This window comes from Anomaloglossus baeobatrachus, chromosome 3, assembly GCF_048569485.1.
Source record: "Anomaloglossus baeobatrachus isolate aAnoBae1 chromosome 3, aAnoBae1.hap1, whole genome shotgun sequence".
NCBI lineage: Eukaryota > Metazoa > Chordata > Amphibia > Anura > Aromobatidae > Anomaloglossus > Anomaloglossus baeobatrachus.
In genome coordinates this window covers 535606634-535629923 of record NC_134355.1, presented here as the reverse complement: position 1 = coordinate 535629923, position 23290 = coordinate 535606634, and the positions used below count along the sequence as shown (strand labels likewise).

Sequence of the window (23290 nt, the reverse complement as noted above, 5' to 3'; positions counted from 1 at the left end):
TCAATCCTCTGTCTGTCCAAGTTCCGCCACAGCTTCTGCATCCTCCACCTCATCTGGGTCCTCCACCTCCGCCCCAAGCCTGCCTGGTCAGGCCACCAGCGTTCTCACTGCGCAGAAGGAATCACGCACGCCTCATTACTATGCTGGCAGCCGAGCGCAACGGCATCAGGCGGTCTTTAGCTTGACATGTCTTGGTAATAAGAGTCACACAGCTGAGGAGTTGTGGTCAGCTCTGCGGTCCGAGTTTAATAAATGGTTGTCTCCACTCAACCTGCAGCCTGGTAAGGCCGTGTGCGACAATGCTGCAAACCTGGGTGCGGCCCTTCGCCTGGGCAAGGTGACACACGTACCTTGTATGGCTCACGTGTTGAACCTTGTCGTGCAGCAATTTTTAACACACTATCCCGGCCTAGATGGCCTTCTGAACAGGGCACGAAAACTGTCTGCTCACTTCCGGCGTTCAAGCGCCGCAGCTGAGCGACTTGCATCGCTCCAGAAGTCTTTCGGCCTGCCGGTTCATCGCCTGAAATGCGATGTGGCGACACGCTGGAATTCAACTCTACACATGTTACAGCGACTGTGGCAGCACCGCAGAGCCCTGGTGCAATACGTCATGACGTATAGCCTGGGCCAACGAGATGCAGAGGTGGGGCAGATCACCCTGATGGAGTGGTCTCAGATCAAGGACCTATGCACCCTTCTGCACAGTTTCGACATGGCGACGAATATGTTTAGCTCTGACAATGCCATTATCAGCATGACGATTCCAGTCATTTACATGCTGGAGCACACGCTAAACACTATTCGGAGTCAGGGGGTGGGACAACATGAAGGGGAGGAACTACAGGAGGATTCATATGTGCAAGGGACAACAACATCACCAAGATCCAGACGTTCATCATCACCAACGCAGCAGGCATGGGACCATGGGGAACAGGGATCGACAAGGGCGCATAGTAGCAGGCGAAATGTTGAGCAAGGTGCAGGAGAACATGAAGAAATGGAGGACGAACTGTCCATGGACATGGAAGACTCAGCGGATGAGGGAGACCTTGGTCAAATTTCAGTTGAAAGAGGTTGGGGGGAGATGTCAGAGGAAGAAAGAACGGTTAGCACCTCTATGCCACAAACACAGCGTGGACTTGGTCCGCATGGCTGCGCAAGACACATGAGTGCCTTCTTGTTGCACTACCTCCAACATGACAGTCGTATTGTCAAAATTAGAAGTGATGATGACTACTGGATTGCCACACTATTAGATCCCCGGTACAAGTCCAAATTTTGTGACATAATTCCAGCCATAGAAAGGGACGCACGTATGCAGGAGTATCAGCAGAAGCTGTTACTCGATCTTAGCTCGGCTTTTCCACTAAACAACCGTGCAGGTGCAGGGAGGGAATCTCCCAGTTGTAACTTGACAAACATGGGACGGTCTCGTCATCTTCACCAGTCTACCCGTACCAGTAGGACCGTATCTGGTGCCGGTAACAGCAATTTTATGGAATCTTTTCATAATTTTTTTAGACCCTCTTTTGCAAGGCCACCAGAGACAACAAGTCTGACACATACTCAACGGCTGGAGAGGATGATACAGGAGTATCTCCAAATGAACATCGATGCCATGACTGTGCAACTGGAGCCTTGCTCCTTTTGGGCTTCAAACATAGAAAAATGGCCAGAGCTCTCCAGTTACGCCTTGGAGATTTTGTCGTGTCCAGCTGCCAGCGTTGTCTCTGAACGTGTATTCAGTGCTGCTGGGTGTGTGCTGACAGATAAGCGCACGCGTCTGTCCAGTGACAATGTGGACAGACTGACGTTCATCAAAATGAACAAGTCATGGATCCAGAAGGAATTTACTACCCCTGTGTCATCCTGGGGAGAGTAAATGCTTGTGGATTTGGAATGTGCTTGATGCAAATCAAAACATCCTGTTTGCAACTAGGGCCCAAGTGCTGCCACTGATGGGGTGGGTGTCTGTGTGGCCCAATTTTTGGAAAAAAGGGAGACTCCGCTTGGAGTAACCCTTGCTTGCTGTGTTTTTAAAATAAGCCAAGATGAACAGAGCTGGGATCAGGAAAGACTTTGCTACCTACCCCGGTGTCATCCTGGGGACGGATAAGAATGGCGTATTTTTGAATGTGCTTGATGCAAATCTAGCTGTGAAGTGTACAACTGGGGCACAACTGCTGCCACTGAAGGGGTGGGTGTGTGTGGGCCCAATTTTTGGAAAAAAGGGAGACTCCGCTTGGAGTAACCCTTGCTTGCTGTGTTTTTAAAAGAAGCCAAGATGAACAGAGCTGGGATCAGGAAAGACTTTGCTACCTACCCCGGTGTCATCCTGGGGACGGATAAGAATGGCGTATTTTTGAATGTGCTTGATGCAAATCAAAACATCCTGTTTGCAACTAGGGCCCAAGTGCTGCCACTGATGGGGTGGGTGTCTGTGTGGCCCAATTTTTGGAAAAAAAGGGAGACTCCGCTTGGAGTAACCCTTGCTTACATTGTTTTTAAAAGAAGCCAAGATGAACAAGTCATGGATCAGCAAAGACTTTATCTACGTACCCCGGTGTCATCCTGGGGACGGATAAGAATGGCGTATTTTTGAATGTGCTTGATGCAAATCTAGCTGTGAAGTGTACAACTGGGGCACAACTGCTGCCACTGAAGGGGTGGGTGTGTGTGGGCCCAATTTTTGGAAAAAAGGGAGACTCCGCTTGGAGTAACCCTTGCTTGCTGTGTTTTTAAAAGAAGCCAAGATGAACAGAGCTGGGATCAGGAAAGACTTTGCTACCTACCCCGGTGTCATCCTGGGGACGGATAAGAATGGCGTATTTTTGAATGTGCTTGATGCAAATGTAGCTGTGAAGTGTACAACTGGGGCACAAGTGCTGCCACTGAAGGGGTGGGTGTGTGTGTGGCCCAATTTTTGGAAAAAAGGGAGACTCCGCTTGGAGTCACCTTGCGGTGTTTTACATGATTTTAGAAGGGCGTGCCATGCCTATATCTGTGTGTCCTCCTCTTTTTCCTTGTCCAGCTGTTTTGTTTTCGCATGAGTATATGTCCTTGTCACTTTCCAATGTGTTTGAGTTGTTTGTCACCTTTAGGACACCTTTGAGGGTGTTTTCTAGGTGTTTTTCTGTGTTTGTGATTGCCTGCCATTGTTTCCTATGCAGTTCGAGTTCGGTTCGTCGAACGTTCGACGAACCGAACTCGAACGGGAGGTCCGTTCGGCGAACCAACCTCGAGCCGAACCGCGACCGGTTCGCTCATCTCTACTTGGGAGATTGCTGCAGGCGCCCAAGGCCACAACCTGCCACAGACCACCTGCAAAGGGGAGCAAGATATGACTTAGGTCAGCCACCTTTTGGACAGGCCCTGTGATGGAGGCGCAAGACAGCCTAGAGCAGTTTGGCGCTAACGAGACAGCCAGAAAAGACACATTGAGGGGTGCACCGGTACTGACCCTTGAACTATTCGGGATCGGCGGAGGCCCATGACAGTGGATCCTGGCATACCGCGGGTAACCGGTCAGCTGCAGTGTTGAAGCTAACAGTGAGTAAACATCTTGACTGCAAGCCCTGTGTTGTCTGCTTTGTTTCGCTTCTCATCCACAAACATCATAGACTCTACCAAAGGTTGCCCCGGGGTACCTGCTCCACCTGTGGGGAGCAAGAACCACCTCAGCTGCCACAACATCAGCCCCGGAGGTCCCTTCCAGCAGCTGCGGCTTCATAGCTGCACAATTCCACAGGTTGCGTCACGAATTTCAATAAACTACAACTCCCAAGATCACCTCCCTAATCAGCCACATTTAATTGACTCCGCCAGGGTCACGGAGCCGGGTCCCGCCACCGTCGACTACCCAGGACAAGTCCGGCCGACAACGAGTAATCTAAGGCCCCTGCGTGGGCGAGTCACTATCCCTGTATACACTAGCATAGATAAAGGGATCTTTAGAAAAAGTATTTCTTAAGATCTTTTATCGTATGCTAATGAGCACAGGGACTAGTCCAAAGGGCGTTGCTTCCCTTGCTAGTCGGCTCCATTAGCATGTTAGCATGCAACTTTGGGCGTACTATCATGCTAATGAATGCGCAGGGTCACAGGATGATCTCACTCACCTCTCCACTTTCATCGCTTTTCGATGCTGGATTTCAGCTCAGTGCGCATGACCCTGGAGTTACGGTCATTTGCACTATGAAGCTGGGTGTATGCGTCTTGGCTTCAAATTGAAGTAATACGCATGGACGAAGGTCTGGGATAATGTGCACTAAGCTGAAATCCAGCGTCGAGCAGCGATGGAAGCTGAGAGGTGAATGAGATCATCCCGTAACGCTGCGTATTCATTAGCATGTTAGCATGCCCACAGGGGCGTGCTAAGATGCTAATGGAGCTGACTAGCAAGGGAAGCAACGCCCTTGGGACTAGTCTCCGGGCTCATTAGCATACCATAAAAGATATTTAGAATTACTTTTTCTAAAGATATCTTTATCTACGCTACCAGATGTAGGGACGGTTAGGCAGGGATTAGCAATATGCACTCAGAACTGCTCATGGTTCTGGGTGCATATCGTACCTGACAGGTTCCCTTTAAAGGTAGAGTGACATCTGGGAGTGGCTAAAGCAGTAGAAGGCTGGGTGGCCTTAAACAGCTGCTGGGGTATCAGACCAGGGGGCATATGCCTCTTAGGCCCTCAGCCCAGGCTGCCCTTGCAAGGAAAGATGAATGAAAAACCCTCTTCAACCAATCTTTGAGACTGGCCATGAAAAAATAGACTTGCTTGTAACTTCTTCACACATTCTGTATTTTTCTATAGAATGAAGACAATACAATAAATTGCTACATGTTGTTAATTATTTTTGGATGATCTCTTAGGGTAAGAGTATATCGTAATAAAAATATGTACTTTACATATTTATTTAACACTGCACCCTTAGATAAATGCCCTTAGGTGTGTAGTTTCCAAAAGGGGTTGTCCCTACCATCTAACAGCGGCTGGCTGTAAGTCGTTTATATAGCGGAATACCACTGCTCTGCAATACTGTTTAGTGGCCGTTCCTATTTACTGCAGGTTAGCTCTTATCAGTACTGGGTGTTTGACCTCCATGGATCTGGTATTGATAACCTATCATAAAAATAAGTAATCATTTTCATAGTATTGGAAAATCTGTTTAAATACAGTGGACATTCCCTTTAATTGTTTTGCGAGCTCTTCCCAGAAACACAGCTATTCTGACTTAACATAAATGTTGACATTAAGTATCCTAGTCTACGACCACAAGTAACAATGGAGATAAACAGTAACAATCTGCCTCCTTATAGACTTCCTTCATTCTTCTGGGTAACAAGTTATTTACCTGAATAAATAAATCTTTATTTGCAGCTGCCAATGATTTATTTCCTTGTTGTATATAATCGGGTACTGTCCCTCCTATGTGTTTATTGAGTTCTTTCAGTTGCAGTTACAACCCTATGGTGATGTTTGTTCTCTGAGCCACTTGCTAAGGTAAGTTACACTATGGAGATGTATGAATTTCTGCATCAGGTACTTTTTATTTAGTGTTATATTTATGTAATAATGTTTTGTCTTTTTCATACATTCATATAGTAACCATTTGCTCATAGAGGAAAGTCTAGAATGCATTTGACTGTACTGTTCCGTTTTTTAAGTGGGATTAAGTCTAGGACGAGTTTTCATAAATTACAATCAAATAAGAACATTTTTTATCCATATTTTGACTTAGCCTTAAAGGGGTTTTACCACCTCACAAAATGATTGTGTATCATTAGGATATGGCATCATTTTATTGGGGATCAGACATTTGAAATTGTCACTGACTCTGGAAATAAAGGGGGGTAGCATTTGTCTTAGGCTGGTTAGCTGTCTGATTTTATTCACAAGACCTGTGGGATTCCCAGAGGTCGGGTCCTCTGATCGTAAAGTGATAGTTTGTCATCATATTATACTTTAAGTAATAAAAGAATGATTTAAATCTTGCTAAAAGCATCAATGCTACAATTTGCTTTTTACCTATTCTTTATGTTATTATCCAAGTTATTATTTTCCAGAATCAACTGAGAACAACATGAAAAAGCAAGGTAATACATATTATGTAATGTATTATATAACCATACAAATGATTGAAAACTGACAACAGCTGGAAAAAAAATTCACAGCAAAGAAGCAAATTCCAATTCTTACACAATTGCATCGGATCCCAAACTTTGAAAATATCAGTTGGAAAACATCTCCTAAGTTAAAAACTTCCCTTATATTTCAAATAGAGAAAGATCAGAGATCTTAGAAGATGGAATTAGGTTTAAATAGTTAATGGAGGCATTTACTTAGTCCAATCTAGGTATTATATTCCAGGAGCATAGGAAAAGAAGCAGAAGTTTCTTACTTCTAAATGTTGGAACTTCCATCTTTTCTTAACAATATTAGGATTCAGTTCATTAAGATCTAGCCTCAGTGCTCACGTACACCCATCATGTCATTTGTACTTCTCACCATATGTTGTAAAAACTCTTTTAATCACAAACTTAAAACAATCACTTATCCACAGGATCAGGGGACGTTCAATAGCTGGGACCCCCACCAATTATGAGATTGGAGCTCTAAAATAACTCATTGAATGTGCACCACTGCTAGATTCATTTTTTTATATGACTGCTGAGAACAATGTTTGGCTATCTCCAGCATGAATACTGTGTAGTTGAACTCTATTGTGCCACAAGTTATCACTTCTACTTAGGATTGGTAAAAAAAAACTTTTGTTGGGAAAAACTGTTTAATAAACATGGTATGTACTAGTAATGGGTAAACTCTTCATGTTTGGATTATGCTTATCGAATACCGAGTACTATTCAAGTATTCGTCACGACTAGATAAATACTCAGGTTCCCCATTGCCTTGCATTAAGTTTTTTATTCATGTTGAATACTTTGGGATTACAAATAATCCGAATATGAATAGTTACTGTTAACGCATCACTAGTATTTACTTTTTGGTCATAGTGGTAATCTCCAGATAAAGGCCATTTTAAATGTGTGCAGGAGTCTAATTGGAAGTACGGCTGCAGGGAGAAAACTAAGTTCTATTCACTCTGCAGCTGATTGCTTCCAGTGATGGAGGCACTGAACAGTAAGTGCTCACTACACGCTAATAGTGCCCTAATTCCACCCATCACTGTTTGACCGACATCCTGCACTCTGCACATGCTGCAGAGAAGGATGTCAGTCAAGGTGCAGGGGGATTGATAATAGTGTACTAACTATTGTATTCTGAACACTGACTGATCACAGCCTAGTGCTGTAACAATGACTGGAAATAAGTAACTATTGGGAGAACATTTTTTTTCCCCTGCAGCCGTACTCCCCGTTAAACAATTAGACTTTTTAAATGGCATTTACCTGCAGATTACAATTATGGCTGAAGATAAAACCAATTGTTAGTTTTGATTTTGCTGATGGGTTCCCTTTAAACAAAATATACTATAAATAGGTTGTCTGTTATTGTCAGAATTATTCATACCCAAAAGTAATTCTCTTACTATTAACCATTTTACTCTTCTCCTAAATTATATAGATCTGTACGAGATTAAAATGAACCTGTCACCTGCTTCATGCTGACCAAACCGGGGGGCAGCATGAATCAGATCAGATTCCTGGCTGCATGATTGCAGCCTGGTATATTTTATCTAAATTCTCTAGCATTTCAGACAATATATAGTTACTGAGCCACCCCAGGGCTATGGGGTACTCGGTCCCAGGCGGTGTATTACTGGTATGTGTCACTAGGTGGCCGTTGCCCGGTTCCATGACCCTGGGGTTCGCTTGAAAAGGGTTATATACAGGGTAATATTTAATAAAGTTTTTATTGTGATGCCATATATACAGGTAGAGGTTACAGGGTACTTGATAATGCACAAAGCGCTGGACAAAGTTAGAACAGCAGCTCAAGAGCTGAGAGAGGGTGAGGGAGGGGAGCAGCTAACTGCTGAATAGAAATCAATGAGGAAAGAAGTGCTTTATGGTAGGAGTTAAACCCTCTCTTGAAATGTAGGAACTGCCCAGGGTTGGCCAGGGTCTGAGCAGGTTCTATTGGTCAAGCTCCATGGAAACACTGTACACTATGAACGTTAAAACCTAACATTGCAGAGAAGAATAGAAGATGGAAAAAGCAAGTCAATTGTAAACTTGCTTATTTTCATGCTGTCTACAGTGCCTACAAGTAGTATTCAACCCCCTGCAGATTTAGCAGGTTTACACATTCGGAATTAACTTGGCATTGTGACATTTGGACTGTAGATCAGCCTGGAAGTGTGAAATGCACTGCAGCAAAAAAGAATGTTATTTCTTTTTTTGTTTTTTTTAAAATTGTGAAATGTTTATTCAGAGGGTCATTTATTATTCAACCCCTCAAACCATAAGAATTCTGTTTGGTTTTCCTAAAGTATTAAGAAGTATTTCAGGCACAAAGAACAATGAACTTCACATGTTTGGATTAATTATCTCTTTTTCCAGCATTTTCTTACTAATTAAGACCCTCCCCAAACTTGTGAACAGCACTCATACTTGGTCAACATGGGAAAGACATAGGAGCATTCCAAAGCCATCAGAGACAAGATCGTTGAGGGTCACAAGGCTGGCAAGGGGTACAAAACCCATCCCAAGGAGTTGGGCCTACCTGTCTCCACTGTTGGGAGCATCATCCGAAAGTGGAAGGCTTATGGAACTACTGTTAGCCTTCCACGGCCTGGACAGCCTTTGAAAGTTTCCACCCGTGCCGAGGCCAGGCTTGTCCAAAGAGTCAAGGCTAACCCAAGGACAACAAGGAAGGAGCTCCGGGAAGATCTCATGGCAGTGGGGACATTGGTTTCAGTCAATACCATAAGTAACTTACTCCACCGCAATGGTCTCCGTTCCAGGCGAGCCCGTAAGGTACCTTTACTTTCAAAGCGTCATGTCAAGGCTCGTCTACAGTTTGCTCATGATCACTTGGAGGACTCTGAGACAGACTGGTTCAAGGTTCTCTGGTCTGATGAGACCAAGATCGAGATCTTTGGTGCCAACCACACACGTGACGTTTGGAGACTGGATGGCACTGCATACGACCCCAAGAATACTATCCCTACAGTCAAGCATGGTGGTGGCAGCATCATGCTGTGGGGCTGTTTCTCAGCCAAGGGGCCTGGCCATCTGGTCCGCATCCATGGGAAGATGGATAGCACGGCCTACCTGGAGATTTTGGCCAAGAACCTCTGCTCCTCCATCAAGGATCTTAAGATGGGTCATCATTTCATCTTCCAACAAGACAACAACCCAAAGCATACAGCCAAGATAACCAAGGCCTGGTTCAAGAGGGAAAAAATCAAGGTGTTGCAGTGGCCTAGTCAGTCTCCTGACCTTAACCCAATTGAAAACTTGTGGAAGGAGCTCAAGATTAAAGTCCACATGAGACACCCAAAGAACCTAGATAACTTGAAGAAGATCTGCATGGAGGAGTGGGCCAAGATAACTCCAGAGACCTGTGCCAGCCTGATCAGGTCTTATAAAAGACGATTATTAGCTGTAATTGCAAACAAGGGTTATTCCACAAAATATTAAACCTAGGGGTTGAATAATAATTGACCCACACTTTTATGTTGAAAATTTATTAAAATTTAACTGAGCAACATAACTTGTTGGTTTGTAAGATTTATGCATCTGTTAATAAATCCTGCTCTTGTTTGAAGTTTGCAGGCTCTAACTTATTTGCATCTTATCAAACCTGCTAAATCTGCAGGGGGTTGAATACTACTTGTAGGCACTGTAATTAACCAACTTGAGAATAACCCTTATAGGGAACCTGCCACCAGATTTTTCCCTATTAAACTAAAAGAATTACCTTCTGCAGCTCCTCGGCTGCATTGTATGAAGGTGCACCTTATTCCCTGACTCCCCTTCCAGACCCCAAAAATAACTTTATAAAACATGACCCCCACATATGGTAATTACCTGTGTTGGCCAGATGGGCAGGCTCATTTTCTGCTCCTGTCCCCCCTCCTGCCGCTGATCGCCGTCCTCCTTTCTTGATTGACGTGATGACGCCTCTATCATCATCCTCATTGCATTTTCAAATCTCGCACCGGTGCAGTTATATCGGCTCGCGCAGGCGCAGTTCGCTCTACCATATCGCGGGCAGAGCAGAAAACATAGCTGTCCTCGCTCACGCCAGTGAGCTAAATGCGCCGGCACGAGAATCTCGCGCCTGAGCATTTAGCTCACCGGCGCGAGCGAGGGCAGCTATGTTTTCTGCTCTGCCCGCGATATAGTAGAGCAAACTGCGCCTGCGCAAGCCGACATAACTGCACAGCACGAGATTTGAAAATGCAACGAGGATGATGACAGAGGCGTCAACACATCAATCAAGAAAAGGAGGACAGCGATCAGCGGCAGGAGGGGGGACTGGAGCAGAAAATGAGCCTGCCCATCTGGCCAACACAGGTAATTAGCATACGTGGGGGTCATGTTTTATAAAGTTATTTTTTGGGGTCTGGAAGGGGAGTCAGGCAACAAGGTGCACCTTCATACAATGCAGCCCAGGAGCTGCAGAAGGTGACACTTTTAGTTTAATAGGGAAAAATCTAGAGACAGGTTCCCTTTAAAGTCTTGTTATTATAAAACTTGACTAGCTCTTTGAATTCCTTCTGACAAGAAGACATCTGTACATTGCGTTACTAATTATTCTTTTTTTATTATTATCATTATTATTCTAATAATTTATATAGGACAAACTGACCAATTTTATGTTTTATCATGATTATATTATCATTATAATACGTTTGTCAATCACTAGGTGTGGTTTTCTGTGATGCTATATTCAGATGTATAGATCCTAGATAAAACACTAAGATTAGGATTGGCCAAAGGGATTAATCTCCCTTTTCTTCATACTTATCATCTGCAAGGAGATGTGGACTTTACCAATCAGATTCTTCATGAAGATGTGGATGATACAGATTCCCAGGCTGTGACTTCGGCATATTCATCAATTGAAGGCAATAGTGTTAGAGGAGCAGCAGCATAATCAAGAACTTGTCCCTAAATAGTAACTTTGGAAGCAGATCAGGAAACTTAATGGGGCGATAATGAGGACTGGAAGCATAGTCAGGAAACAGAAATGGGTTAGAAACCTGGGGAAAAAAACAGGTGTCAAACAAATATCTGAAGGATGAGGCAGTAGCAAAATGCAAGAATAAGGCTGAAGTCAGTGTCAACAGAAGTTCAAGCTCGATTACAAATACCATTCAGATACAGAACCCTAAAAAATATCAGCTGATGATGTGATGTAGATGGAGTCCATGTTAAATAGCAAGCCAAGGTGATGGCAGCAATTTGTGTAAAAATAAAATATGGACATTGGATCTCTGATCCGCAGCAGGCAGCAGAAGTTATATGTATCTCATATTAGGTCTGTATTAGATAAATACCGATCATTTTCTTTTCATCAAAATTAACAGAACAGCAAAATGAGCCGGTGCAGAGTCAGCCACAGTTTACTGCAGCTGTTTCCCCATGGACACCTGCACCAATGCCAAGTTCCTCACAAGGATTGGAGTACCTCAGTCAGGTAATTATGTCTTACACCATTGTCAAGTTTCCTGATTTAAAAATGGAAGAAGATGGGGGCTTGGACATGCTACTCATTGCTCACATAATCTATTACTGTAGTCTAATATTTCACAGTATGGATAGAAGCGTACCACAAAGGTCCCGGTCCTCACACTAACTCAGTTCCCCATATTCTGTGCTTCCTGGTACAATTCTCAACACACTGGAAACGACTCCAGTTACCCTTTTATCTTTTAAATTAATTTTAAAGGCATTATTGATTTTGCCATAACAGTTTTATAAAGCTAGAACTAATCTGCAGAATTATAATCATGACTATTTTTGTATATGGCACTAATAATTTAAAAGGCAGGTAGTTGCTAACTACCTACCTGTCTGCAATCTCTGCCAGTGATTCCTCTACTTTATTTTACTGCTGATCAACAAAGCAGCACATTCTCTTCTAGTGTGCTTTGTTGTTGGGGTGTCAATGCAGACATCATGCTAACTGACAGACTGCTCCTCACAGTTAGATACCGCAGAGTTGGCTGCCAAACAACATGACATCAGCAGAGATGAATTATCATCACCAAAGCAGAAGACAAGATGCTGCTCTATCGCTGTACAATCAACGAGAGCAGGGAAATGCCCATCAAGAGAGGTCTGTGACTGCCCTGAGCCTACAGAACTCATAATTGAGCAGAGCAGGCAGGTAGTTAACAACTGTCTGTCTGTTAGTTCTTAGCCCCATATCTAAAAATAATAAAAGTCCCAGATAAACCCTTTAAATTTCCACATGGACCACTATATAACTGTCGCGGGTGGCGGGGCGCCGCGCTCGCTAACGCTCGGGTCCGGCGCTGCTGCTGCTGCTCGGTGGCTCGAGCGGTGGGCCGGATCCGGGGACTCGAGCGGCGCTCCTCGCCCGTGAGTGAAAGGGGTAGTTTGGTTTGGGGATTTGGTCCGTGACGCCACCCACGGGTTGTGGTGAGGTTGGGCACCACCGCTGCTGGTGACGGGGATCCCAGGAGCGATGGTAGGGAGCAGCTGGGATGTTGTTTTCCCCCTCCGTGGGTAGGGGTTGGTGGTCCCGGGGCCCGGTGAGGTGACGTGCAGGCAGGGTTGGCAAGGTGCAGGGTCGCCTGGACTGCGCAGCGTGGTGCCGGATAGCACGGTTGTACTCACTGAGCCACAAATGTACGCAAGTCTCTGGTAAACCAAACGGCTAGCTGGACGGGTCCCGCAGCCGGCTGCTGTGGCTTCTCCCAGACAGTTGGTGGTTGCTGCCTTTCCCTGCACCTTTGTGTATGTTCGGCTCCGATGGTTTCCCACCGGTAACCCGCTCCCCAGCGTATATATGTGCCAGAGGAGCCCTTTTGCCCGCAGTCTCTGGCCCTTGGAACTCTAGCTGTGGCGGTAGCTGTATTTCCTTCTACTGGTCGGACGGTTGCCTTCTATCGGGACTTGGCTGCTAGGAAACCCCTGGAGTTCCGGTCACTGATGGATTTGACCTTCAACGGCGGCTCCAAGCCTGGTCGGGGTCCGCAGGCCCTGCCTGTGTGTGCTGGCTTCACTTCGCTCCCCGGTTCGGTACCGGCGGGCCACCGCCCGACCCCGGGCCTCCGGTTCCGCGTTGATTCGCCTCTCCTGCAGAGGGCCACCACCGTCTGCCAACCTTACTCTTAGTGCCCGGACCACACACCCGGACATGGTCAGTTTACTCCTCCACTACTACTTCACTCCTCACACTTGCACTTCCCTAACTGATCTGCTCTGACTTCCTTTTCCTGCCTCCAGGACTGTGAACTCCTCAGTGGGTGAAGCCAACCGCCTGGCTCCACCCCACCTGGTGTGGACATCAGCCCCATGGAGGGAGGCAACAAGGATTTTGTCTCTGGCTGATTTGCCTGTCTCGGGGTGGGGGTGTGTGTTGTAGTACCTGTGACGACCTGGCTAGTCCAGGGCGCCACATAACAGTACATCCATCAATTATAGAAACATTTGCTGTTGTTTGTATCCACAGTTGGGTATGTTAACAGTTAGGAACAACCCATCATATTTTATTTAGACAACTTAAAATTCAGATACTTATGAAGGTGGCATCAAGGCATACGCATTTCGGTCATAGTACTGTTGTAAGTCATGGCATAAGTTGTAAACAGGTACAGAAAGTAATAAAAAAGAATACAATCATTGAACTCCACCCAAAAGGTGGGAAGGGAGAAGGAGGAGAATAAAATCGATGATTGAAAACAATTGCATATAACCTAAAAAGGTTTTGGCTTTGTATTTTATTTTATTCTGAGGCAATAATTAATCATTATGCTTTATTTGTTAATTTCTTCATGTTTTCATGTCTTTAGATTAATCAGTGTGAACTTCTGACTTGTGATTATTATAAAAATCAAGCCTTTTGCTTTCATTCATCAATTTCATTTTCCACTTGCATTATAGTATATACAGTAAATATGGTACTCTCAATAAATTAACTACCTAATTATCTAATAAGTCTTTGTATTATTAAATCTGTTGAGTACAGTTAGGTCCAGAAATATTTGGACAGTGACACAATTTTCGCGAGTTGGGCTCTGCATGCCACCACATTGGATTTGAAATGAAACCTCTACAACAGAATTCAAGTGCAGATTGTAACGTTTAATTTGAAGGTTTGACCAAAAATATCTGATAGAAATTGTAGGAATTGTACACATTTCTTTACAAACACTCCACATTTTAGGAGGTCAAAAGTAATTGGACAAATAAACCAAACCCAAAAAAAATATTTTTATTTTCAATATTTTGTTGTGAATCCTTTGGAGGCAATCACTGCCTTAAGTCTGGAACCCATGGACATCACCAAACGCTGGGTTTCCTCCTTCTTAATGCTTTGCCAGTCCTTTACAGCCGCAGCCTTCAGGTCTTGCTTGTTTGTGGGTCTTTCCGTCTTAAGTCTGGATTTGAGCAAGTGAAATGCATGCTCAATTGGGTTAAGATCTGGTGATTGACTTGGCCATTGCAGAATGTTCCACTTTTTTGCACTCATGAACTCCTGGGTAGCTTTGGCTGTATGCTTGGGGTCATTGTCCATCTGTACTATGAAGCGCCGTCCCATCAACTTTGTGGCATTTGGCTGAATCTGGGCTGAAAGTATATCCCGGTACACTTCAGAATTCATCCGGCTACTCTTGTCTGCTGTTATGTCATCAATAAACACAAGTGACCCAGTGCCATTGAAAGCCATGCATGCCCATGCCATCACGTTGCCTCCACCATGTTTTACAGAGGATGTGGTGTGCCTTGGATCATGTGCCGTTCCCTTTCTTCTCCAAACTTTTTTCTTCCCATCATTCTGGTACAGGTTGATCTTGGTCTCATCTGTCCATAGAATACTTTTCCAGAACTAAGTTGGCTTCATGAGGTGTTTTTCAGCAAATTTAACTCTGGCCTGTCTATTTTTGGAATTGATGAATGGTTTGCATCTAGATGTGAACCCTTTGTATTTACTTTCATGGAGTCTTCTCTTTACTGTTGACTTAGAGACAGATACACCTACTTCACTGAGAGTGTTCTGGACTTCAGTTGATGTTGTGAACGGGTTCTTCTTCACCAAAGAAAGTATGCGGCGATCATCCACCACTGTTGTCATCCGTGGACGCCCAGGCCTTTTTGAGTTCCCAAGCTCACCAGTCAATTCCTTTTTTCTCAGAATGTACCCAACTGTTGATTTTGCTACTCCAAGCATGTCTGCTATCTCTCTGATGGATTTTTTCTTTTTTTTCAGCCTCAGGATGTTCTGCTTCACCTCAATTGAGAGTTCCTTAGACCGCATGTTGTCTGGTCACAGCAACAGCTTCTAAATGCAAAACCACACACCTGTAATCAACCCCAGACCTTTTAACTACTTCATTGATTACAGGTTAACGAGGGAGACGCCTTCAGAGTTAATTGCAGCCCTTAGAGTCCCTTGTCCAATTACTTTTGGTCCCTTGAAAAAGAGGAGGCTATGCATTACAGAGCTATGATTCCTAAACCCTTTCTCCGATTTAGATGTGAAAACTCTCATATTGAAGCTGGGAGTGTGCACTTTCAGCCCATATTATATATATAAAATTGTATTTCTGAACATGTTTTTGTAAACAGCTAAAATAACAAAACTTGTGTCACTGTCCAAATATTTCTGGACCTAACTGTATATGCTCGAAAACAGCCAAAACAGACTGCAATATGTGACATCTATTAACCTATATTTTATTTAGGAAACTTAAAATCCAGTCACACATGAAGGTGGCATCAAGACATAAACCAATGTGTTTGGCACATAACACTTTTCTTACTCATGGTATATGTTGTAAACATGCAAAGAAAGTGAATAAATAGGAAATACAATTACTGAATCCTAAGGATGAGCGAACCTTTGGAGGTTCGGTTCCCTGACCGCAATTGAACCGAACCTTCACTGGTCCAAACCTGGCCCGAGGAGGTTCGGAATCACTGATTGGCAGTTTGAGTCTCCACCAACATGCAGCCAACCATAAGCAGATCACTTCCAGGGGCGGGTAGGAGGGTATTTTAAAAAAACATTTTGTTACACTCTATATCCACTCACGCTAATGTTACACCCAGAGTGAGCTGTTCAAACACTGCAAGTGGCTGTACAGGGCTGAGCATTGAGAATTCCTGAGCACAGCGTTGCTCGTGTAAGTTAAGTTCATGCCTAAAGTATTCGAACCCTGAACCCAAGCCCTGTTTTTTCAAGCTGGTGTTCGGTTCGAAAACTGAACCTCAAGTTCGCTCATCTCTACTGAATCTTACCGAAAAATGGGAAGAAAAAAGTATTGGCATACTCACACATTACACTACAGGAGTGTTTATGATACCCCATTCTAAATCCAATCAGTTGGTCATCAAATTTGCAGCTAAAACAGTATCAGACTTTCTGGGAAGCCTTTCTACAAGAGTGTCTGTGGGAATGGTTGCCATTCATCCCAAAGAGCAGTTGTGTGGCCAGATAATGATGTTGCACAATAAATCCACAACCTTGGAAGCATGTGATTGTCCAAAATATCTTGATATGCTGAATTATTAAAATTTCCCTTCAGTAGAACTAAGGGGCCAAGCCAACCCATGTAAAACAATTCCATAGCATTATCCTCCACCTTTCTTTGAAGTTGGCAGCAAATGTTTTCCTGGCATTTGCCAAACTCAGACTCATCCATTAAACTGCCAGATAGAGAAGCGTGATTTCTTGCTGTACAGATAATATTTTCCTGTTTCTGAGTCATATAGCAAAGTTCTTTACATCACTGGATTCAAAGCTTGGCATTTTGCTTGCTTATGTAAGGTTTCTTACTAACCACGGAAAAAAATCTATTGAGTTTATATGTAAATGAGATACAGGGGAGGTAGGGAATTGGTGTTGATTGGAAGGGATGATTTAGAGGACATAACATTTGGAAATGTAGATGTGTGTCAATTCAATTTTTCTTCCATAAAAAGTTTTTAAAATCAAACCAAACACAAACCCTTCACCCCTGTCCACTAAACTCTGTTGTGCTCCACATCAGGCTTTGCAGATGGCCTGACATGATCACATGTGAGCATCCGCTTGGACCTATATGAGACTCACTAAGAAACACCCCTGTGTATTGGTATTAAGATGTCTGTGCTTTTAAGAATCTGGCTTGCTCCATACACCAATCTCCTGTCTGCTTACCTGTGGTCCCCTGGACATCTTCCACCTGTCTACCGGTGGTTTCAAGTTCGCCTGCCAGAGGTTTCCTTCAAATCCCACCTGTCTACCTGTTGTTTACTTTCCAGGAGTTATTCTACGTGTCTACTATTAGTTTCCAGTCTTCTGCCTGCCAGAGGTTTCCTGCATACTTCCTGCTTGCCTGTGGGCTCTCGGACCTCTCCCTCCTGTCATTGGTGTACAGTCTTCTGTCTGCAATTTCCAACATCCTGCATGATTGCTTGTGGTCTCCTGGATGTCTTACATCCCTCTACCTGCAGTTTCCAATGCCTCGTCTGTCCGTGTTCCACGTGCTCTGCCTAGCTGCTGCACCACCCAGCTGTCTGATTCACCTAGCTGTGTGCCCACCCAGACCTTGGACTTGGAGGATCCACCTCACCTGGTGCGTCTAAAACTTGTGGTAAATAACCTGGTCTACTTTGGTGTAACAAATTCATCAGCCACACTAAAAAAGCAAAGGAGGCAAAATGTGACTCACATTTTGTACTACTACTGATGGGATGCTTGCTGCTAGAACTACCAGTGGTGTTAGAGCAACCACATTCTTATTTGTAATATTAGATTTTTTTTCTATTGCTCTGCTACATATGTTGCACGTGTCATGCTTTTGTTTGCATACATTGTAAACAAAAGTATAATATTTGTTTTCTAAACTTTGTTAACAAGCTTAACTAGTGATGAGAGAGCAGGTTGGACACTCGGATGGGCTTGATTCGAGTAACGAATATAATGGAAGTAAATGGGAAATTTGAGCATTTTTCCAGAAGACTTCCCCAGGAGGGTTGGGTATGTGGCACCCCAGTGGTCATGGGAGCCACAGTGGCGTTGCTCTCCTCACCAGAGAGCAATGCTATGCCTGGAAGCAGCGGGGAGACCTCTATGCCAGGTACAATCATACACACAACACTTCCTAATCCAGGCCAGAAGGGGGAGCTCAAGTCCTGTTTGGGGTGAGCTTCCTTGTGCATTCTAAGCTGGGGAGGGGTTAGAGAGAGAGGAACAGGAAGAGAAAACTCAGAACTCTAGTAGCAGTGAAAGAGAACGGTTGCTGTTAGAGAGCTGTCTCAAGCTTTCCTGGACCGAGCGCTGAATCAGGACACCGGGGTCCTTAACTGTCGGGTACTAATGGCTTGGCAGTAAACCAGGAGGGCAAGAGGTTCCACACCGCCTGGCCCAACAGAGACTCCCAAGGCGCAGTAGTATAATAGAGCCCGGGGCCGCAGAAATACTGGCGGGCTCTACATCCAGCTCGCACTGCCCGCTACAAGGGACAAGGAAAATCACATCTGGGAAGAAGGACGCTGTGCTGCTCCAGGCCACAGCAATCCACAGTCAGAGTGCACTAAGGAAGGCCTCCAACGTACCTGGCAGAGAAGGGATTCCTGACTGCTTCCCGGCTCACTGGACCACTGTAACCTGGGACCATAACAACTGACCAGTAAAAGGTGAAGGAAACTACCAGCCTATCACCAGCCGTGGGGCCCACTCCACCTGTGGGGAGCTAAACCATTCCAGCTGCAACACCATCCGCCCCAGAGGACAGCACTCACAGCGGCAGCTAATCCTTGGCCGCACACCACAGGTGGCGTCACGACACGAGACAAACAACCATCATCATCCTCCCTTTTATTGTACACCTCAGAGCCATGAAGCCAGGCAAGGCCAGACGTGACATCCACAGACCCGGCATCACCAGCCCGGCGACAAGTAAAGTTAACCCCTTACCCTGTGGGTGCTACAGGTAGGCCCCTAAATTGCTGCAATGGATGGAAACAGCACTCAAATGGAAAGGGAATGGCATGGTAAAGAAGTCTGGATGCATCTCTGACTCCCAGGTCGCTGCTGGCACAACAATGTTGTTAGAATATTACGCCACTTTTATGGACTGACAATAAAACATATGTCGCGGGCGGCGGGGCGCTGCGCTCGCTAACACTCGGGTCCGGCGCTGCTGCTGCTGCTCCGTGGCTCGAGCGGTGGGCCGGATCCGGGGACTCGAGCGGCGCTCCTCGCCTGTGAGTGAAAGGGTGTAGTTTGGTTTGGGGATTTGGTCCGTGACGCCACCCACGGATTGTGGTGAGGCTGGGCACCACCGTTGCTGGTAACGGGGATCCCGGGAGCGATGACAGGGAGCAGCTGGGATGTTGTTCTCCCCCTCCGTGGGTAGGGGTTGGTGGTCCCGGGGCCCGGTGAGGTGATGGGGAGGCAGGGTCAGGAAGGTGCAGGGTCACTTGGACTGCGCAGCGCGGTGCCGGATGGCACGGTAGTACTCACTGAGCCACAAATGTACGCAAAGTCTCTGGTAAACCAAACGGCTGGATGGACGGGTCCCGCAGCTGGCTGCTGTAGTTTCTCCCGGACGGTTGTTGGTGGCTGCCTTTCCCTGCACCTGTGTGTATGTTGGGTCCTGATGGATTCCCAGCGGTAACCCGCTCCCCAGCGTTTATATGTGCCAGAGGAGCCCTTTTGCCCGCAGGCTCTGGCCCTTGGAACTCTACCTGTGGCGGTAGCTGTATTTACTTTTGCTGGTTGGACGTTTGCCTTCAATCGGGTCTTGGCTGTTAGGAAACCCCTGGGGTTCCGGTCACTGACAGATTTGACCTCTAATGGCGACTCCAAGCCTGGTCAGGGTCCACAGGCCCTGCCTGAGTGTGCTGGCTTCACTTCGCTCCCCGGTTCGGTACCGGCGGGCCACCGCCCGACCCTGGTCCTACGGTTTCGCGTTGATTCGCCTCTCCTGCAGACGGCCACCACCGTCTGCCAACCTTGCTCTTAGTGCCCGGGCCACACACCCGGACACGGTCAATTTACTCCTCCACTACGCCACTTCACTCCTCACACTTTCACTTCCCTAACTGATCAGACTTCCTTTTCCCGCCTACAGGACTGTGAACTCCTCAGTGGGTGGGGCCAACCACCTGGCTCCATCCCACCTGGTGTGGACATCAGCCCCTGAAGGGAGGCAACAAGGATTTTGTGTCTGGCTGATGTGCCTGTCTCGGGGTGGGGGTGTATGTTGTAGTACCTGTGACGACCTGGCTAGTCCAGGGCGCCACACATAAAAAACCGAAGATAAAATTGATTTTACAGGAAAACATGTTGATATTCTTTCCTGTATAATGACTTGTATATAAGGCAAAATAAAAATAAAGAAAACCCTCCAGCCCTAAGGCTATGTTCCCATGCAGTGTTCTTGCTGCATTTAAGCACTTTCTCCTTGCTTTCAATGTTGAAAAAAATGCTGCAAAAAAGCTGCAAAAAAATTGAAAGAGTTGCTTCTTTAAAAAACAAATAGTTTTCAATTTCAGTCAGGAAAAAAAAATGTGTGCATTAGGTTTATGCAATTTCTTAGGTTTTGCCTGTACTGTAAAAAAAAATATCAGCTTTTAATTTGCATAAAGTCATGAGAAAAATATGCAAAAAAAACCCCCAGAGCTAAAATGCAATATGTGAACATAGCCTTAATAGCCAGGCCATCTCTCACCATGTTTCCCTTTTGCCTATGACTATATTAGATTATATATTAGAGGGGCAAATAAATCTGTACCCATCAGTAGTCACAGGTAAATGGAATTTTAAATTTTTACTACCTTATCTGGGCATATTGTGTGCGTAGCATGGTCAGATACATCCTGTTTAATTTGTGAAGGAGGGACTCCGAGCCTAACAAAGCTTAAGCAAACAATGCAAGAATTGTCAAAAATTATAAGGGAGAGAGAGTCCAATACGCCCTCTATTAGATATAAAGGTGGGCCTCACACACATTCTGCTAAATTGTTAGGTAGTGAGACTCCTAGACTCCTAAAGCCAATGCACTGTGTGCAAAGGATGCTAAAAATTACAAGGAGGGACTCCAACACACCCTGAAAGAAACACAGAAGAGGGCCTCAGAACACAATTTTTTCCCACTTTTACGTAGTGGGACTCCTAGACTCGTATATCACATGCACTGTGTGCAAATCCTGCCAAAATTTAGGAAGAGGGAAGGAAATACACCCTCAAAAACATGTAGAGGAGGGCCTCAAAATACAATTTTTTCCCATTATTGAGTGGGACTCCTAGACGAGTAAAGACTATGCAATGTGTGCAAGGCCTGCCATTAATGAGAAGGAGAGACTAAAATACAACATGGAAGACACATAAAGGAAGGTCTCAGAATTTTTTCCCATTTTTTTAAGGAGTGGGACTTTTAGACTAGTAAATCCTATGCAATATATGAAAGAGTCTGCCAAAAATTACACTGTGTGCAGAATTATTAGGCAAATGAGTATTTTGATCACATTATAATGTTTATACATGTTGTCCTACTCCAAGCTGTATAGGCTTGAGAGCCAACTACCAATTAAGTAAATCAGGTGATGTGCATCTCTGTAATGAGGAGGGGTGTGGTGTAATGACATCAACACCCTATCCAAGGTGTGATTAATTATTAGGCAACTTCCTTTCCTTTGGCAAATTGGGTCAGAAAAGAGATTTGACAGGGTCTGAAAAGTCAAAAATTGGGAGATGTATTGCAGAGGGATGCATCAGTCTTGAAATTGTCAAACTTTTGAAGCGTGATCACCAAACAGTCAAGCGTTTCATGGCAAATAGCCAACATTGTCGCAAGAAGCGTGTTGGACAAAAAAGGCGCAAAATAACTGGCCATGAATTGAGGAAAATCAAGCGTGAAGCTGCCAACATGCCATTTGCCACAAGTTAGGTAATATTTCAGAGCTGCAACATTACTGGAGTATCAAAAAGCAAAAGGTGTGCCATATTCAGGGACATGGCCAAGGTAAGGAAAGCTGAAAAACGACCACCTTTGAACAAGAAACATAAGATCAAAACGTCAAGACTGGGCCAAGAAATATCTTAACACTGATTTTTCAAAGGTTTTATGGACTGATGAAATGAGAGTAACTCTTGATGGGCCAGATGGATGGGCCAGAAGCTGGATCCGTAAAGGGCAGAGAGCTCCACTTCGACTCAGATGCTAGCAAGGTGGAGGTGGGGTCCTGGTATGGGCTGGTATCATCAAAGATAAACTTGTGGGACCTTTTCGGGTTGAGGATGGAGTGAAGCTCAACTCCCAGACTGACTGCCAGTTTCTGGAAGACAACTGAGGGCGCTTCCACGAGTCCAGCAACATTGGATCAAGTGAGTGCTGCCAGCTCTATTCATTGATGATACTTACAATTTTCACTGTAAATCATATTAGTTGATACCATACATAAATTTCATGGACAAAACATACACACGGTATAAATAGGGACTAGAAAAGAATATATGTAGCCTTAAACAGGACTTTTGGTTTTAGGGTGCAGCAGCAAGGACTGTACAAAAATGATGCCAGCCTATGTGCCGGTAATGCTAAAACAATAGACTATCCCTACTCCCACAGCTCTCCCTACACTGTTTCTGGGGTAAAGTGTGCCAAGTATGGTGTTACTTATATTGTTCTGGTATCTGGTATCTGGTATCTGGTATTATAACATCATATTTTATTTTTATCTTAGTTAGCCATTAAAAGGTATCAGAACTACAAAATTTTATTTTTGTTTCTCTCACTGAGAGCAATCAATCATTTATATTGTTCTTATATATACAATATGAGGCAATGCTTCAGAGGCGCACTGATGCTGCCAAAATGAACTGCGTGCATGCACAATATTTCCAGGAGCTGCAATGATGCCAGCTCTTGGAAATCATGTTATCACACCCACAGGGGCATGTTAACATGGAAAGAGGTCAGACTAGTTTGGGGAAATGTGACGCCCTGGACTAATCAGGTCGTGACAGGTAGTCACACACAACACCACACCCCCCTCCCGATTAGGTGACATCAGTCAAACTAAAAACCTTGTCACCACCCTCCAGGTTTGATGTCCACACCAGGGGGGCAGAGCCAGGCAGATGGCTCCGCCCACTGAGGAGTTCACAGGCCTGGAGGCGGGAAAACACAG

At 45.0% G+C, this 23290-nt stretch overlaps 1 protein-coding gene across 1 annotated transcript in view; it reads left to right on the top strand.

The window, feature by feature from the left end:
• Positions 1–23290, top strand: part of LOC142297294 (phospholipid scramblase 2-like) — a 119139-nt gene that overhangs the window by 19385 nt on the left and 76464 nt on the right. Inside the window, exon 2 of the mRNA XM_075341538.1 lies at positions 11506–11615. Within this exon, the coding sequence (XP_075197653.1) occupies positions 11506–11615 (110 nt within the window). The remainder of the gene's footprint in view (positions 1–11505; positions 11616–23290) is intronic.